At 46.3% G+C, this 16088-nt stretch overlaps 1 protein-coding gene across 1 annotated transcript in view; it reads right to left on the bottom strand.

Annotated features, from left to right (window-relative positions):
• Positions 1 to 16088, bottom strand: part of crocc2 (ciliary rootlet coiled-coil, rootletin family member 2) — a gene marked incomplete at both ends in the record, with an annotated part of 84841 nt that overhangs the window by 60858 nt on the left and 7895 nt on the right. The window contains one exon of the mRNA XM_080727287.1: positions 15870 to 15998. Coding sequence (XP_080583413.1) covers positions 15870 to 15998 — 129 coding nt within the window. The remainder of the gene's footprint in view (positions 1 to 15869; positions 15999 to 16088) is intronic.

Genomic DNA, 16088 nt, shown 5'->3' with positions numbered 1-16088 from the left:
ATCCAAAATGATTGTGGTTAGGTATTTAAAACCAACCATAATGACAACAAATAGGCTTCCTCTGCCTCTGCTCTTCATTGTCTTGTCAAGTTCATTGTCTTGTCATGCTAAATCATCACTTTTTCAGAATAGGTATTGAGTTGGAGGGTGGCATTTTTAATTCCTGCGCTTCGCGCGCGCATACTGTTTTTCGTGCATACCTATTTTTCACGCGCGCTCCTGGGGGGGCCTCTTTTACTACCTTTGTGGGGAGCCCCCAGTTTATAAAAACCGCCCCTGCTCCCACGGTGACAAGAAACTACTCCCTTGCCCATATGATAGATTGATTGATTATTGATTATTATCACATGGTACATACTTCTATTCTAGAGTTGTGAGATGAACTAGCCCAGTGTTTTGATTTCACAATCCATCAAGGGATTTAATATGATGTAATATGACAGTATGAATGACAACAGTAAGTATCAATGAAGTGCCATTTCCATGATCACAACACATTCCTCATAGTCTCATCTGTTGCATGGAAACACACACATGGCTTGAGTTGCCATTCAGTCACTCTTTTGAATCGTTTTGACCCATTTTTGGCTATTTCCATATGTGTACTTTCTTGGTAGGGTTTGGCTTAACCATTGAAATCCTACACAGTATACTTTGTCGACTAGGGTCCCCCAGGGATCTAAACTTTATAGCCCCCTCCTTTTTTTCCTTCTACACCAAATCTCTTTGTCTATTATATTTATAGAACAGGGATTCTAGGATGCTTAATTTGTCATATCTGCCCAGTGCAATTTATGTTTACCAAGTCTAAAAGCTAAACAGAAATGAATGTATTTTATATGTCAAAAACACAACTGACCAAGTGACCCTATAGTGATTCTAATTAATTTCCTTACGTATTTGGACCTTATCCACAACTAACACCTAGGGCTGTCACGATATGACATTTTACAGGACGATTAATTGTCACTCAAATAATTGGCGATTAACGATTTAATTGTGTTTTTGTCGTTGATAATTACATTTCTGTCTTGGCTTTTAGACTTTGAAGTTGTACATGGTAGATATGACACATAACCTAAACATACAAAGAAATTACTGACATATTTGACAACTTACTACTTAAAAAATAACTTTGATAGTGGAAATAGCCGATCTACAAGCTCACAACGCGTCGCGGTGCGACGCGTTGTGAGCTTGTAGATCTGCTATTTCCACAATTTTTGACCTTTTTTTAAATATATGAACATTTTTCAACTTGGAAACGATTATGACGATTATGAAAAATAATCACGATTATGTAAAAAAAAATCACGATTAGACGATTATGTAATAATTGTGACAGCCCTAACTAACACCCATTCATAGATCTGGTATTTTCTGCAGAGTATTCACCCATTTTGGCTGAAAGTTTGCCTATCACATGTAGAGTACGTCTATGCCCAGAATAGGGACGCCAGGGTTCATGCGGATAAGGTGTGTGTGTAGAGTATGTTTTCAATACTGCATCTCGTGTGAACCCAGATGCCCTTACAAGAACACAAAGCCCAGAAACGCGGTCACTCGTGTGAACCCTTTTGGCAAAATCTTGTTAGGAGATTGTTATTTTGGACGGAGCACAGCCAGTGGTTAGATGTACGGTTCCGGTTATGGGTTAGGAGTGAGGGAACAGAATCTAAGTGTAAGGAATGTCCACACAAGCAGAAAAACACAGGGAGGTTTGTGTGAGGTGTGCGAGTGTGTGTGTGTCTGTATGTGTGTATGTGTGTGTGCGTGCGTGCGTGAGTGTGTGTGCGTGTGTCAGTGCATGCATGCCTGCGTGCGTGCGCGCATCCGTTGTTTGTGTTTGCGGGTGCGTGCGTGCATGCTGGAACTACTGTAAAGAGACTCGGCACACCACAAATGCATCTAAACACAGCGACGTACAAAGCGACTGGTCTTTCTCATCCCGGAATCCCATCCACTTCTCTATCTGAGATCCAATTGTCCTGTAACCTCTCAACCTCACACAACCTACACTCCCTCTGCACCACCCACTCTCCGGTCCTGGTGCCAGACACCCTGTCCTCGCTAACACAAACCACATGGCCCCCGAGCGCTGCAATGCGCTGCTGCGTGCCTCCAAACTACTACCCCTGCCGACTTCTCATTTAAAACGCTAAGACCGGGTATACGCGTTGTTACACGTTATTTTGTGCTTTAGCTATTCAAAAATAGCAGATATACAAGCTCACAGCGCGGCACCGAGTGCCGTGCTGCGAGCTCGTAGATCTGCTATTTTTGAAAAGTTCTTTGAATATTTTGACACACGATTCTATATGCGTCTTCTAAATCCTTCTAAGGTTTTTGAAAAACACGTGTTTCTATGTCAGTGGTTCTCAAACTTTTTCATGTCAAGGACCCCTAGAATTATATGTATTTGGCCCCTGTCTCAAAAGGGACCCCCCAGAAGCAAATATTTGAGTTACAATATAAAAAATATATATTCAAAGATTTGCACACATTTTCATGATTTTTCAAAAAAATAGCAGATCTACAAGCTTGCAGCACGGCACTCTGACTGACTCTGTGCCGCACTGTGAGCTTGTACATCTGCTATTTTTCAATAGCTAAAGTATAAAATAAGTTCTAAATGGCTTAAAACAGAGAGGGGAGATAGAGAGAGGGAGAGAGGGATGGAAGGAGAGAGAGAGAGAGAGAGAGAGAGTACAGGCGCCCCCTCCCCTGAAACCCTCTCCAAACCACCACCCAAGCCCCTTTCAAATCAAACGGACCCCTCCCTCTCCTCTCCTCTCCCCTTGTACCTCATCTCTTTTCTGGGTGCTTAATCTCTCCAGCAGGCTCCGCCGAGCGCCAGGACAATAGTCTCAGTGTTCAACACTGGAACCAACCGTTATTAACACATTTTCAAATAGCCGTTTCAGAGTTTTATGCTACACGCTGCTAAAAAATATAAAGTTCATCTTGCGTTTGACTCTGTGCTTTCCTTATGTGCCTTTTTTTTTTGTCCGAGGGTCCACAGAAGAACACGAAACGCACGCTTTCTTTCACTGCCCATTGTTGAGGTGACAGCTTTAGGGACCGAGCACAGGGAGGAACAGCATGGGTGGAGGGGTTTACAGCACACGCAACAACAACAGCAGCTGTGTTTAAAGGGACTTCTGGAAACAGCTGCGCGCGGAGCATTATTATGCATCTTTTCGAGTATTTTTGGCCAACTGCTTTTGGCAGGGACTCACGAGTGTGCTGTGGCCAAGCGGCTGATTTTCAAACGCACCTTGAACACATAGTGGCTCATTACAATGCCTCACAGTAAACAAACACATCCTATATTCTGAATTCTATAGAGGCAGCTTATGGTGCAAGTGGAGATACAACTCATTGAGCTGTTTTGATTTAACAAGGGGTTATACACTGTACTTTTTCTTGCGTTGGAAGCAATAAAACAAGCCAGAAAAGGTACACACACAAGCATATCGTTGTTGTGTCGGTGTTTTGTATTTATCATTTTGAAAACGATTTAAAATAGTGAAAATAAAGGGGCACGGTGGTGCAGTGGTTAGCACTTCGCCTCACAGCTAGAAGGTCCTGGGTTCGATTCCCGCCGGGGGAAGCTGTGGGCGCTGGGGGTGTGTTCCTCCACTCGCGTCATCAGCGCCCACGCGATAGGGCCTTTCTGTGGTGAGTTTGCATGTTCTCCCTGTGTCTCCTTGGGCATAGGCCCTCACACAAAAACATGCAGTAGTCCTGGTTTCTATACTACCCCTAGCCAGCCGGGTGCTCCCCAATGTCCCCTGGCGCGGCAGGGGGAGAGCGGAAACCAGGACTACAGGTTAGGTAGTCACCGGGTGAGAAAAAAAATGGGTTGCAAAAACCGTGGGATAAATAGCCCATCTACAACGTGCGAGCCGTTGTGTGCTTGTAGATCTGCTAGTTTCACTAGTCTTGTGCGACAGTCTTGTATGGTGAAACAGGGCTTTACTTTACGAAAAAACGTACACATTTGAAACTTGGAGATACAAGGTTTTACTACCCGACAATGATGATATTATGCTTGTGTGATTCTATGCACAAATGCTATAATATATTTATGTTCCCCTGGCACCACGCTGTTCCTCCACAAGATCAGCCCCAAATTATCTCCGCTTATTTGACACCAATAGGACTCGGAACTCAGAGGGAGTCGTTGAAACCAGTGGTTCCCAAAGAATCAGAAGCCTTTGAGGTGGTTGGTTCCAGGGGGTCCCAAGCTATATTATTGATAGGAACCAAATGGACCCTTAATTACGGGTCTGTAGCTCTGAGAGTTATGGGCGTCTGGGGGCCGATGCATATTAAACTGGGGTCCTTGAAATGAAAGGTTTTGAGAAGCATTGGTCCAAACAACACCTCCATTAAATCTCACAGCCCCTCATCTGGAAGAGATGTGGCTGTTTTATGTATGTATATATTATGGCTTTTCAGCCTTTATTTTAGATAGTAGAGTGAAGATAGGGCAGGAAACATGCATGTGAGGGAGAGACGGAGAGTGCCATGCAGCAAAGGCCATCGGGAATCGATCCCATGACTCACTGGCAGGGTGCATTAGAGCCTATGTGTGATATGCGCCTTAACCACTCGGCTCCCCAGAGATGTGGCTGTTGTCTCAGTATCTCCACCAGGCTGACGGGCTGGGAGACTGAGATTATGTTTTTACACATACTATGTGTGTGTGTGTGTGTGTGTGTGTGTGTGTGTGTGTGTGTGTGTGTGTGTGTGTGTGTGTGCTAATCTCACAAACCATTGGAACAAATGCTGATCACTGTAATTTTTTTCATCAAAATAGTACAAATGTGACAACAAGCGTCAAACAGGGTTTTTGAATGCCACACTGTTTGCCTGTAATTGGCTTCAAAACCTAGTGGCAGGCGCCTGTTTCTTACAAAGATGCCATACATTATGAACGTGACATCCAATCATCTCCAAGTTGGAACGCCACAGCGGGGCCTAAAGGGATATTCCACCACGCCTCAGTTCAAGTGGTAATCAGGCTGATCCGGAGCGTCTCAGGAGCAGACGCATGTGTAGCTGAATAAAGAAGACGCTGTGATTTTTTTCTTTGCTTTGTACCCTGTGACAAAAAAGAAAAGGCTCAAATTGTCTGAGTTGCTCGAGCGGCGTCTTTATTCAACCACAGATGCACCTCTGCCTTTCACTTCTGCCCATAGAGGGCACTGCAGATGTAAAGCATAAGCATTGCACCATAAGGTATATAGGGGCGGCATAGCTCAGGGGTAGAGAAACCGTCATTAGAGCACGAAAGGTTCCCAAAGGGTTCCCAGTTCGAATCCGGGCTCCCCCTGAGTTAATGTCAAAGAGTCCTTGAGCAAGACTCTGAACCTTTAGTTGCTCCCAGTGAGCTGGTTGGTGCCTTGCATGGTTTCCTCCACCATCGGTGTGTGAATGGGAGAATGTAATGCACAATCTATGTAAAGCGCCTTGGATAAAAGCACTATACTGTATAAATGCACCATTTAACATTTTATGTCATAGACATAAAATGGCTGCAACCCACGATTTACACAGCCCAGCTGACTTTAGGCAACCCAGCCTGGTGGGGATATGCGCTCTGCAGAGTGCCCTTTTCTAGTTTGACGTGTTTTTAATCACAGTCAACTGGAATCCCTCTAGTAAACATTTTGAAAAATCCCCCAAAAGATTTCAAAAATGGCAGATCTACAAGCTCACAACGTGTCACGATTGTTTTTTGCGTCATACCGTCCTATGACTCAGTGACAGTGTTCATTTAGTTGACTAAGACTAGACCAAGACTAAACAATTTCAGATGACTAAATTGGACTAAAAGTAAAATGATGTGTTATTCAAAAATACTAACACCAAGACTAAATCTGAATTTGCTGTCATACTGAGTGGTCAACTCAATGCAACGAGTAGCGGGGGCGGGGCTGAACAAGATCAGACCAGAACGCACACAAAAACACTCCTCCTCCTGGCTTCTACCGGTACATATCGTCGTTGTCGGGTGAAAACCTTGCATGTCCAAAACCCTTCGTTTCGCATTTTTCATTTTAAAAATGATTTAAACTAGTGAAAACAGCCGATCGCACTGCGAGGCGTTGTGTGCTTGTAGATCTGCTGTTTTCACTACTTTTGTGCGACGGCCTTGTACGTTGAAGCAGGGCTTTACTTTGCGAAAGAACATACAAATTTGAAACTTGGAGATACGAGGTTTCTGCCCAACAGTGACGATATGGAAGGACAATGCTTTGCGGCGCGTTGTCCAAAGGCAAAGTGGCAAAATCTCCCCAGGTATTTAGTGGATGCATGTTGCTGTTGTGACTTGTGACATGCACGTGTCAGAGTGGCTCCGCCAGCGGAGCGCCACCGCTGCAGAATGCACCCCTTCTCCGTTGCACTCAGTGACCGGGTGACCCCTCTGACCCCTGAGGGGTCCCTGCCCTGCCCCCCCACGTGAGGGGGGAGGGGTCATGTTTGCTCTCGTTTCGTTTCTCGTACATATAGCTGCAGTGTGTGGGCTCCGTGCCAGCGGGCCCCGCCTGCGCACGCACGCACGCGCGCGCACACACACACACACACACACACACACACACACACACACACACACACACACACACACACACACACACACACACACACACACACACACACACACACACACACACACACACACACACACACTAGGGATGGGACAATAAGCGATATTATCGTTTATCGTGATATCTTCCTCCGTCATGCACTGGGATCAATTCACCTATTATTTGCCAAGCTGCATATCCGGTACCACTTAAACCCTCTATAACTGGTAAAAGGTACTAATATACATACCCGATACAGTCTTTTTTTTCACTCTCTATCATGTCTTGCGACGCGTTGTGAGCTTAATGTAGATCGTCTATTTTTTGGCAAATGTTCCGCCCCAGGATAATGGATGCTGCTTATCGCGATGATATCGTAAATCGCGTTTTCTTTTGCCACAACAATAATCGTGATATGAAGTTTTCATATCGTCCCATCCCTAACACACACACACACACACACACACACACACACACACACACACACACACACACACACACACACACACACACAAGAGAGTGTGTTTTTTTCTCCCCAGTCAGCTGTAAAGCAGGAGGCTAGAGGAGGCTGCTCTGGATTAGCCATGCTCCATGGAGGAAGCTCCCAAGAGGGCGCCATAACGGTCTGTTGTGGACTAAAGCCCCCCCCCCCCCCCCCCCCCACGCACCCCCCTTTCACTGAACTCCCCCTCACCATCGCGTCTCCACCCTCACTCTGCTCGCATCGTTAAATCTCATCATCACCCCCCCCCTCCCCCCCACACCACCGAGAGAGCTTGAACTCATTGTCCTGCGCAACACACACACACACACACACACACACACACACACACACACACACACACACACACACACACACACACACACACACACACACACACACACACACATCCATCTATCGACGACCGTAAAAGAATAAAAAGAGCGAAGCGAGTCAAGCCCGCCCTCCTCTGCCCCACCTCAGGGGCTTACATGGGCTTACGGGGACCTGGGAGTGCGCGCACCGCGCGACCCCTCTCTATTTACGATCTGCCTCGGAGTGCGATCGCTTTTTGGAGAGAAGCCCCCCCCCCCGAAGCGGGCCGAGCCTCGAGCCCTGAACCTCAAACCCCCGGCCCGACATGTACCGGTAGGCCTGCTCTACCATGCATGCTGCCTGCCATTTTGGCAATAATGGTCAACACGCAATTTATACAAAAAGTGCCTTCCTGTCGTGGGGTGTTTTATGTCTCCGTGTGGCTGTTACAGGGCTTTTTTCCTCTTCCTTTCTCCCCTTCCCTCCCCAAATATCTGTTTCTTGAAGTCCTGCTTATGTTTCAGATGTTAAAGGCCTTTTTCCCCCCAATGTGTTTCGAATTAGCTTTTTATATTGCTTGATATTTATGATTTGTGCCACTCCTTGCATTGTCTCATTTGATAAATATTTCAAACAACATCAAGGGATATTGTTGCTTTGAATCATCTGCCAGCAAGCAACAAGAGAATCATTTTCAAGGCCCCTCTGTGAAGGGTTCTTGTGCCCCGGCCAACGTTTACTGCCATGTTCATGTGGTACATCCAAATCCAATCCATTTCGGTTTCCGAGTTATCATTGCGGCGCTCTGTTAATGACGTGATGTCACAACAGTTTGGGTTTTGATTGTTCGTCCATCCATCTTAGCCTTCAGCTGGATTCTGCTGAGCGGCTTTCATGTCGCGTCCCGAGCTCTCCGAAGCTGATTCTCTCCACACCTACAGGTCTGTATGCCATTGTTGCTGTGACTCAATAGTCTTTGAGCTACGCAGAGAAATGATTCCAGGTTTAACCAGAGCTAATCCACTCAGAGTACTCTCTCTCTCTCTCTCTCTCTCTCTCTCTCTCACCCAGGGCAGCATCTGGCCATGTGTGCACAGTCCAGCCAGCATCTGAAGGGTTACAGCTGCAATCGTTTTCCCTGGCTTGGCCAGGACCCAGAGGTTTAATAAAGGGAATTAATGGAGTGCACTATCTGTCAGATTCCTAAACACAGCTGGAGCGGATGTGCAAACCCCCCCTCCCCCCAACAATTCTGCCCAAAACGTACTATCCTACTTCAACAACTAACCCAGCCCCCCCCCCCCCCCCCCCCTTTCCCCTCCCATAACCCCCGGAGCGCTGGTTCTGTGAAAGAGCCCCAGCTGATTGTGAAAGCTGTTTATGTATCGTCACTGAGGGTGATTACACAACGTGGGATAACAAACAAGGGGGACGGGGGGGGACGGGGGACTCCGTGCAAGCGTGCGCTGCCATTCTGCGCAGTTTGTTGTTACGAGGGGGGGGGGCGACCCGCCGGGCCAGAGGGCACATGGAGCGCCGTAGCATACGGCGTACAGTGTGATGTGTGAATGTGTTCAGGCTGACACCTACTGCGTGCTCCCAGGACGAAGGAAGGCTGGCCCTCTAAGACTAAAAACAACACCTCCGGCTAAAGAACAACGCAGCGTATATACAATAAAATGCAGTACACGCTAGGGCATTAACGACTTGTGATTTTTGCAAGTCGACTTGACTCGGTAAAAAGTTGAGTTGAAGTCGACTTTATCGTTTGATGATGTCATCACATCACACACGACCCCCCATCACATCACACACGACCCCCCAATTATTTTGGGGGGTCCCCAGATGATTAACTTAATGTGAAACATTGTTTTCTCACTCAACTGTAAACAAACCAACATAAAGTTTAAGTGTATAGAAGGTATCTGCACATTTCTAAAGTGACAATTTAAGGACTTTTTATTTTTAATACCTCTAAAATGGGAAATTAAACATTGTCCAAATTGTCAAATATATAGAGGCAGAAATTTGGTAAATAGCCGATCTACATGCTCACAATGATGCGAGGCGTTGTGAGCATGTAGATCGGCTATTTTCACAATAGAGGTGGGAGTTGACTTGTGTAATGAAGTCGACTGATAGTCGGGGGCGTTAGGGAGATAACATGGTAATTTCGTGCTAATCAGTCTAAAAGCGCAACATTTTGCACAGATGTAGCCCAGGGCATGCTCTAATGATTTAGCTAGGGCGCCCGAGTTGGCGACCTTCGGGGTCACCACAGCGGCCAAATCAAGTTGGGCTCCCATCGACTTTCAATACAGGAGGAAAATATTCAGAAAAAAATCTGCTTTAAGTAGGATGTGAGGGGTCTAACTAGGGGTTTGTCATGATGCTGAATCCATTGCAAGCATTTGTTTTGCACAAAAAACATTCCTTGGGCAATAAATGGCCCCAGAAAATGATGGTTTAGTGATGAAAAGTGATGAGTCATCACTTTTCACAGTTTTGTGGGTGTTTTCTGGGGCCATTTATAGCCCAAGGAATGTTTTTGTGCTAAACAAATGCTTGCAATGGATTCAGCATCATGACAAACCCCTAGTTAGACCCCTCACATCCTACTTAAAGCAGATTTTTGTCTGGGTATGTTCCTCCTGTATAGAAAGTCGATGGGAGCCCAACTTGATTTGGCCGCTGTGGCGACCCCGAAGGTCAGCGGCTCGGGCGCCCTAACTAAATCATTAGAGCATGCCCTGGGCTACATCTGTGCAAAATTTGGCGCTTTTAGACTGATTTGCATGAAATATCCCTAACGCCCCCGACTATGAGTCGACTTGTCAACCTTTTCGTTAATGCCCTAGCCTAGTACACGCCAGCTCAAGAAGTTGTTTCTGAACCGCCACCGCCGAGAGTAGGGAAGAAGGACAAAAACAATTGCCAAAAAAACGTTATGTTTGATGTCCAGAATTTAAAAAGAGGCTAACATGAGTAGTGTAATGTCAAACGTTGCAAAGGTTTAATGGAGTACTTTCATCAAGCACTAGCTGCACTGGGATGGCCTTTTCTGCATATTTGCTCTGGAGGAGGTCGGTGGATTTTACAGTTCCGTGACAGCTGAGTAGGCCCGGGTCGCTGGCCGTGTTCCATTTGAAATGCGCCCATAGATGTATGGCTTTATGCAGGCAGGGAGAACAAGCTGGAAAGTGAGCAGGGGCGGGTGAAGGGGATAGTAACACAATCTCTAAAAACAGACTTTATCTGCTCCAACTAGGTTTGACAGGCAGGGGGCGTCACAAGGGGGAGGAAAGTGGGACTGAGTTACCAGGGCCCAAGGTGGAGGGGCCCTAGCAACTTTAGCTATTGAAAAATAGCAGATATACAAGCTCACAGTGCGGCACCGAGTGCAGCGCTGCGAGCTTGTAGATCTGCTATTTTTCGTGAAATTGTGTGCAAATCTTTGAATACCTGTATATGTATTTTTTAAGCGGACATTTGTAACTAAAATTTTGCTTCTGGGGGTCCCTGGAACTAAATATTTTGAGATGGGGGTATGTGGCCAAATACATATCATCTTGGAGGTCCTTGACATGAAAAAGTTTGAGCACCACTGACATGGAAACATAGGTTTCTTGCACGCATTTTCACAATTTCATATTTCAAAAATAGCAGATCTACAAGCTCGCAGTGAGCTTGTATATCTGCTATTTTTCAATAGTTAACATTCATGGGGGGCCCGCAGTGAATCCTTGTACCCGGGGCCCCGAATTTGGTGTGACGCCCCTGTTGACAGGACTCCTTATGCACAAACACCACCCAGAGGACTCCACATCCCAGGGGGCCCTGCTGCCCAACACTGGTGAGGACTCCACTTCCCAGGGGGCCCTGCTGCCCAACACTGGTGGAAGCACTCAGATTAATCTTCTTACTTAAGTAAAAGTAGCAGTATATAGAAATATTCTTTACTTGAGTAAAAGTATACAAGTATTGGCATTAATATATACTTTAGCCTATACAAAAGCCTATACATAGGCTTTTGAATAGCCTATGTATAGGTTTAAAGTGGTTAATTTGTGTTTTGTAATAATAATCTCAATCTACAATGTAACTTGTAACTAAAGTTGGCAAATAATTGTAGTTCAGTAAAAAGTACAATATTAGCCTCTGAGATGTAACGGAGTAGAAGTATGAAGTATTGCAAAAAAGCACACTCAAGTGAAGTAAAAGTATCTCAAAGTTGCACTTTAAGTACAGTACTTGAGTAGACGTACTTAGTTCCTCCACTTATTCAGCGTTACATTACGAGCCCTGCCAAACAGCGCCCATGCAGTGTCAAAAGTCTCCAGAAGTCCTCCCTCTGCGAAGAGTTTATCTTTGTCCGACTGGCTGCCACACTGCGGTGTACACACTACAGTGCAGCCAATCATGGAGCATTCAGGCGGTAGGATATGCATGTGTAGGCCTGAGAAACTGCACCCTGGCGGTGCTCCAAAAGCAACACGGAGGGCTCAGAATTCACCCCCTGCCCCCCCCCCCCCCCACGACTTGTTCCTTAAACCCCCAGAGACCGTCCTGCTCAGCACAAAATTGGGTCAAGGTTTATCCCGGTTCACCGGCAATTTTCTAGGGGTCACCAGCGAGATCCCAGCGAGGGACCCAACAGCAACACGGAGCAAGGCTTTTAGAAACCTGCTGAGACTCCACCGGTATGGTCTTTTGTCAGCTCCCAGGGACTTGGGGGGAAAGAACGGGGCGCTGGGGGCCAGGGGGTGTCGCACCAAATTCTGGGCCCTGGGTACAAGGATTCACTGCGTTATTTTGTGCCTTAAACTATTGAGAAATCGTGAAAATGTGTGGAAGTCTTTGAAGGTTTTATGAAAAACCCATGTTTCTACATCAGCGGTGCTCAAACCTTTTCATGTGAAGGACCCCCAGAATGATATGTATTTGGCCACGTGTCGCACCAAATTCTGGGCCCTGGGTACAAGGATTCACTGCGTTATTTTGTGCCTTAACTATTGAGAAATCGTGAAAATGTGTGGAAGTCTTTGAAGGTTTTATGAAAAACCCATGTTTCTACATCAGCGGTGCTCAAACCTTTTCATGTGAAGGACCCCCAGAATGATATGTATTTGGCCACGGAACCGGAAAATATTTAGTTCCAGGGACCCCTCCCGGAAGCAACATTTGAGTTACAAATGTTCGCTTAAAAATACATAATATTCAAAGATTTGCACACATTTTCACGACTTTTCGAAAATAGCAGATCTACAAGCTCGCAGCGCGGCACTCGGTGCCGCGCTGTGAGCTTGTATATCTGCTATTTTTCAATAGCTGAAGTATAAAATAATTAAGGCCCCCCCTCCACCTTGGGCCCTAGTAACTCAGTCCCACTTTCCCCCCCTTGTGACGCCCCTGGTTGGGGCATAGTCATGCTCCCGACCTGTCATCTACTCTGAGGTGGAACGACTTTAACTGGCATCTTGACAGCACCGTAGATCCCCTCTGGAGATAGTAGGTCTCCAGAGGGGGAAAACTCTGAAAGTCAAGCATCATACTGCATCTGGCATTAGCTTGAATACCGTGTAAAAAAGAAAGAAAAAAAAAGAAGAGATCAACCTTGATTAGTTAAAACTTAAAACACTGCTTCAAAGTCAGCATTCTCTTCTTTCTAAACAACGCTGGATGATATATAGTGGCCAAATATATGAGTCAAACCTGTTTTTAGTCCTGGCCAATTTGCTGTTGGCAACTGACCATACAGTGTTTCAGAGCGCCTGTGGCATACTGTATGAAAACGCTAAGCGCTGTGGAATCTCTGGGGAGTTCTCTCCGAGCTGAACAAATACACAGTATGATCACGCTCAATCATGGAGAGGTTAAAGGCTTTCCCTGTATTGGATTTGCCTCGGTTTACCCTGGTAAATACCGTACTTGACAAACCCGACTAGCATCCGATTACAAAGCATCAGCCTGGTTGTAACGCGTGTTACAGTAGGTGGCATGTTGCCGTGTGCTGGTAAATGGAGGATAGCTGGTACTACTGTACAATGCATGGGCTAGCATTATACTATGGCCACAATCACTGCTTGCCTTACAATAAGTGCGTTTGAGTGAGCGAACACCTCAAGCTCATGCAGAAACAAGGTATTATGTTCTGAACGCAGAGGAAATTAATAGTTACAGGGGTCTATGTACAGATTCTGAGGACATTGTACTCCAATTACCTTGTATAAACCGGTCAGAGAAGTAAGCTTCATTTTCAATGAAGTTTACAATGACAGCGACAAACACTAATGTCTGGAGACTGGTTGGCTGCAAAGGCTCTGACAGCCTCTCACAGAATCAAGTCAATTTCCCTAATGGCTGCTTGTTAACAACCCATTCAGGCCTAGAATTATTGAATGCTTTAACCAGTGAAAAATAGCAGATATACAAGCTCACAGCGCGGCACCGAGTGCCGCGCTGCGAGCTTGTAGATCTGCTATTTTTGAAAAAGTCGTGAAAATGTGTGCAAATCTTTTTTGCTTCTGGGTGGTCCTGGAACTAGATATTTGAAATGGGGGTCCGTGGCCAAATAGATATCATTTTGGGGTTCATTCACATGAAACGGTTTGAGAACCACTGACATAGTAGTCTCTCAAGAACAGACTAACTGAGCTCCAGTTGAAGTGAAAAGGACCTTTTCTTTGACGATGGCTGGCCAGATTGCTGTCATAGAAACATAGGTTTTCTCCAAAATTCTTAGAAGGATTCAAAAGACACTTATAGAATCGAGGCAAAATTCTAATTTTCACGATTTTTCACAAATAGCAGATATACAAGCTCGCAGCGCGGCACTCGGTGCCGCGCTGTGAGCTTGTATATCTGCTATTTGTTTATATTTAAAGCATAAAATATTGTGTCATAATGTGTTCAGGCCTAAATGGGTTAACACATTCAGTTATGAGTTCAGGACAGGGGAACATATGGTACATATGAACGTGTCCAAAAACTTGGACGTAGTATTTTGTGCTTTAATGCCTGGCAGCTCATACAAGAGCAGCTGAGGACACTGGACTTGTCACGGGCCTAAAGAGGGATGACAAATTAAGTAGATTGCGTGCCGCCTGTGATATGTGATACCTGAGGCAATACAAGCTGGGAGAGTATTGTGTACTCAGGATTAGCATGTGGCGGCGAAAAGAAACAGCGAGTGTCTAAAAGAGTGTTTGCACTGGAAATGGAGCTCCGCAGCGGCGCACAGCGCTGTCACGCCACTGTGTTGCTCTGGGCCATCGATGAGGACACAGTTAGCATCACAGCCTCACCGCAGAAAGACCCATGCTGCTCTCCAAGGGGAACAACGTTTGACAGAAGTGGGCAGACGCCAGCGGCTGGCACTTAACTCGTGGTGTGCAGCGCAAGGAACGGAACGAACCCCTTGAGCTTTGCGCAGGGGCGTCACAAGGGGGGGGTGGGGGGGGGGGGGGGGGGAGTGGACCGAGTGGGACTGAGTTACTAGGGCCCAAGGTGGAGGGGCCTTAATTATTTTATACTTTAGATCTACAAACTCGCAGCGCGGCACCTGGTGCCACACTGCGAGCTTGTAGATCTGCTATGAAAATCTGCTATGGAAATCTTTGAATATATGTCTTTTTTTAAGCAAACATTTGTAACTCAAATTTTGCTTATGGGGGGTCCCTGGAACTAAATATTTTGAGATGGGGGTCGGTGGCCAAATACATATAATTTTGGGGGTCCTTCACATGAAAATGTTTGAGCACCACTGACATAGAAACAGGTTCAAAAAACCTTAGAAGGATTTGAAATATTCAAATTTTCAAGATTTTTCAAAAATAGACCATCTACAAGCTCGCAGTGTGGCACTCGGAGCCGCGCTGTGAGCTTGTATCTGCTTGTATCGTGAATCCTTGTACCCAGGGCCCAGAATTTGGTGCGACACGCCAGGACAGATGCCAGCGGCTGGCACTTAACTCGTGTGCAGTGCAAGGAACGGAACCCCTTGAGCTTTGCGGGACTACAAAAAACAAAACCACACCTTTAACTATTACAGTGTCTCTGGTGCTCAGGTCGGCTTCACGTGACGAAACCGAACTAACAGCTGAGGGAAATCTGGCTGTTGCTCACACCCCCTCCCCCTCCCCCTCCCCCCCTCCTTCACACCTCACATCAGCAGCCAAGCGGCGCGGGAACATCAAAACCCTTGGCAACACTTGTTTGCTTTTTTTCCCCCAGTCTCCTTGGCGTCTTTTTACGCCTCCAAAACATCAACAACATAAATATGCTATATATAAACCACGCTAATTAAGTTATATTTATAGCTTTGGTTTTAAAATAAGTTCCAGGAGTAAAAGGCAAGCAAGTGGGACTTCATTAGATTTACGCCGCAGAAAGAAGGCAGTGTTATCACAAATGGCTGCTTTGTGCGCCGTGAAAAATGAGCTTTTTCTTCCACGGCCCCCGGGGAGAGGGCCACTGACCTTCACAATTTTCCCCCCCAAACAGCAGCCACTAGGCAGAGGGGGTTGGAAGGGGCAGACATGGGGGGGGGAGCGGGGGCTGTGAAGGTAGACGCCGGTCCTCGTGGGCACAGGGGGGTCTGACTCTGCCTGGGCGCACCACAAGGAAAGCCTTCATGAGCCACCACTCTGGCTGGCTTATGCACCCAGACACACACTCATGCTCACGCGCACGCACGC

Source organism: Nannobrachium achirus (genome assembly GCF_963921795.1).
Source record: "Nannobrachium achirus genome assembly, chromosome: 1".
In the NCBI taxonomy this organism is placed as follows: domain Eukaryota; kingdom Metazoa; phylum Chordata; class Actinopteri; order Myctophiformes; family Myctophidae; genus Nannobrachium; species Nannobrachium achirus.
Note: the sequence above shows the minus strand (reverse complement) of the source record. Positions and strands in the feature narration are given on the sequence as shown.